Consider the following 4180-nt stretch of genomic DNA (forward strand, 5'->3'; position numbering starts at 1 on the left):
ATGTGGGGCTCTATGGGGTGTTGGGCCTCTATGGGGCAGATCTATGGGGTGGGGGGGCTCTATGGGTCAGATCTATGGGGCAGGCTGTGTGTTGACCCCCCCCTTGTGCCCCACTGACCCCCCCCCCATGTGGAATGTGGGGCTCTATGGGGTGTTGGGCCTCTATGGGGCAGATCTATGGGGTGTTGGGCCCCTATGGGTCAGATCTATGGGGCAGGCTGTGTGTTGACCCCCCGCTGTGCCCCATAGCGCGTGTACGCGTCGTTCCCTGGTGACCACGACCGGCTGCGGCGCATGTCGCTGGTGGAGGAGGGAGCCGTGAAACGCATCAACATGGCGCATCTCTGCATCGCGGGCTCACACGCCGTCAACGGCGTCGCACAGATCCACTCCGACATCCTCAAACAGAGCGTGTGCGTCATACGGGTCATGTGTCATACGTGTCATGTGTCATCATACGTGTCATGTGTCATACGTGTCATGTGTCATACGTGTCATGTGTCATACGTGTCATGTGTGGGGCATACGTGGGTCATACGTGGGTCACACGCCGTCAACGGCGTCGCACAGATCCACTCCGACATCCTCAAACAGAGCGTGTGCGTCATACGTGTCATACGTGTCATACGTGTGTCATATGTGTCATGTGGGTCATACGTGTCATACGTGTCATACGTGTCATATGTGTCATGTGTGGGGCATATGTGGGTCGTATGTGGGTCTTGTGTGTCATACGTGGGTCATACGTGTCATGTGTGGGTCATATGTGTCATGTGTGGGGCATATGTGTCATGTGTGGGTCATACGTGTCACGTGTGGGTCATACGTGTCATGTGTGGGGCATATGTGGGTCATACATGGGTCACACGCAGTTAACGGCGTCGCACAGATCCACTCCGACATCCTCAAACAGAGCGTGTGCGTCATACGTGTCATACGTGTCATGTGTCATATGTGTCATGTGTGGGGCATATGTGGGTCGTATGTGGGTCTTATGTGTCATGTGTGTGTCATACGTGGGGCATACGTGTCATGTGTGGGTCATACGTGTCATGTGTGGGTCATACGTGTCACGTGTGGGTCATACGTGTCATGTGTGGGGCATATGTCAGCCAAATGTGGGTCATACATGTCATGTGTGGGGCATACGTGGGTCATACATGTCATATGTGGGTCATACATTTCATGTGGGGGGCATATGTGGGTCANACATGTCATGTGTGGGGCATACGTGGGTCATACATGTCATATGTGGGTCATACATTTCATGTGGGGGGCATATGTGGGTCATACGTGGGTCATACATGGGTCACACGCTGTCAACGGCGTCGCACAGATCCACTCCGACATCCTCAAAAAGAGCGTGTGCGTCATACGTGTCATATGTGTCATACGTGTCATACGTGTCATACGTGTCATATGTGTCATGTGTGGGGCATATGTGGGTCGTATGTGGGTCTTATGTGTCATGTGTGGGTCATACGTGTCATGTGTGGGTCATACGTGTCACATGTGGGTCATACCTGGGTCATACGTGTCATGTGGGGGGCATATGTAGGTTATGTGTGGGTCATACGTGGGTCACACGCTGTCAACGGCGTCGCACAGATCCACTCCAACATCCTCAAACAGAGCGTGTGCGTCATACGTGTCATGTGTGGGTCATACATGTCATACATGTCATTTGTGGGTCATATGTGTCATACGTGGGTCATACATGTCATGTGTGGGTCATATGTGGGTCATACGTGTCATGAGGGGGCATATATGGGTTGTATGTGGGTCATATGTGTCATGTGTGCATCATATGGGGGGCATATGTGTCATACATTGGTAATATGTGTCATGTGTGGGTCATACGTGTCATATGTGGGTCATGTGTGGGTCATACGTGGGTCATACGTGGGTCACACACCGTCAACGCCACCGCACAGATCCACTCCGACATCCTCAAACAGAGCGTGTGGGTCATACGTGTCATACGTGTCATGTGTCATATGTGTCATGTGTGGGGCATATATGGGTTGTATGTGGGTCATATGTGTCATATGGGGGTCATACGTGTCATGTGTGGGTCATATGTGGGGCATACGTGTCATGTGGGGGGCATACATGGGTCATATGTGTCATATGTGGGGCATACGTGTCATGTGTGGGGCATACATGGGTCATATGTGTCATGTGGGGGTCATATGTGGGTAGTATGTGGGTCATATGTGTCATGTGTCGGTCATACATGTTATATGTGGGTCATACATGTCATGTGTGGGCATATGTGGGTTATGTGTGAGTCATATGTGGGTCATATGTGGGTCATACATGTCATATGTAGGTCATACATGTCATACGTGGGGCACACGTGTCGTGTGTGGGGCATATATGGGTAGTATGTGGGTCATACGTGTCATACGTGTCATGTGTCATATGTGTCATGTGTCATATGTGTCATGTGTGGGGCATATGTGGGTCGTATGTAGGTCTTATGTGTCATGTGTGTGTCATACGTGGGTCATACGGGTCATGTGTGGGCCATACGTGTCACGTGTGGGTCATATGTGTCATGTGTGGGGCATATGTCAGTCAAATGTGGGTCATACATGTCATGTGTGGGGCATACGTGGGTCATACATGTCATATGTGGGTCATACATTTCATGTGGGGGGCATATGTGGGTCANACATGTCATGTGTGGGGCATACGTGGGTCATACATGTCATATGTGGGTCATACATTTCATGTGGGGGGCATATGTGGGTCATACGTGGGTCATACGTGGGTCACACGCCGTCAACGGCGTCGCACAGATCCACTCCGACATCCTCAAACAGAGCATGTGCGTCATACGTGTCATACGGGTCATGTGGGGGGCATACGTGTCATATGTGGGTCATATGTGTCATGTGTGGGGCATACATGTCATGTGTGGGTCATACGTGTAATATGTGGGTCATAACGGGGGCATATGTGGGTCATACATGTCATGTGTGGGGCATATGTGGGTCATACATGTCATGTGTGCCTCATATGGGTAATATGTCTGTCATATATGGGTCATATGTGGATCATGGGGGTCATATGTGGGTCATACATGGGTCATACGTGTCATACGTGGGTCATACGTGGATCATACATGTGATAGATGGGTCACATGTGGGTCATACATGTCATGTGTGGGTCATACGTGTCATGTGTGGGTCATACGTGTCATGTGTGGGGCATATGTGGGTCATACATGTCATATGTGTGTCATATGTGGATCATACATGTCATACGTGGGTCATACATGTCATATGTAGGGCGTGTGTGGGTCATACGTGTCATATGTGGGTCATAAGGGGGGCATATGTGGGTCATATGTGTCATATGTGGGTCATACGTGGATCGTACATGTCATACATGGGTCACATGTGGGTCATACGTGTCATTTGTGGGTCATACATGTCACGTGTGGGACATGTGTTTGTCATACGTGGGTCATACATGTCATATGTGGGTCATGTGTGGGTCATATGTGTTATGTGTGGGTCATACATGGGTCATAAGGGGGTCACACGCTGTCAACGGTGTTGCACAGGTCCACTCCGACATCCTCAAACAGAGCGTGTGCGTCATACGTGGGTCATACGTGTCATGTGGGGGGTATATGTGGGTCATACGTGTCATGTGTGGGGCATATATGGGTAGTATGTGGGTCATATGTGGGTCATACGTGTCATGTGGGGGGCATATGTGGGTCATACGTGTCATGTGTGAGGCATATATGGGTAGTATGTGGGTCATATGTGTCATGTGTGGGTCATACATGTCATGTGTGCATCATACGTGGGTCATATATGTCATACGTGGGTCATACTTGCCATATGTGGGTCATACATGTCATGTGTGGGTCATACATGTCATATGTGGGTCATATACGTGTCATGTGGGGGGCATTATGTGTCATGTGTCACTCATACATGTCATATGTGGGTCATACATGTCATATGTGGGTCATACGTGTCATGCGTTGGTCATACATGTCATGTGTCGCTCGTACATGTCATGTGTCATACATGTCATGCGTCGGTCATACATGACATATGTGGGTCATACATGTCATGTGTGCATCATAAGGGGGGCATATCCATGCTCCATCCATGTTCCATCCGTGTTCCACACATGTTCCATCCGTGTTCCATCC

At 50.0% G+C, this 4180-nt stretch overlaps 1 protein-coding gene across 1 annotated transcript in view; it reads left to right on the top strand.

Moving 5' to 3' along the window:
- Nucleotides 1-4180, top strand: part of LOC107307130 (glycogen phosphorylase, muscle form-like) — a 19709-nt gene that overhangs the window by 11948 nt on the left and 3581 nt on the right. The window contains exon 8 of the mRNA XM_015850573.1: nt 250-413. Within this exon, the coding sequence (XP_015706059.1) occupies nt 250-413 (164 nt within the window). The remainder of the gene's footprint in view (nt 1-249; nt 414-4180) is intronic.

The sequence above is a fragment of the Coturnix japonica genome, unplaced genomic scaffold (assembly GCF_001577835.2).
Source record: "Coturnix japonica isolate 7356 unplaced genomic scaffold, Coturnix japonica 2.1 chrUnrandom489, whole genome shotgun sequence".
Classification (NCBI taxonomy): Eukaryota; Metazoa; Chordata; class Aves; order Galliformes; family Phasianidae; genus Coturnix; species Coturnix japonica.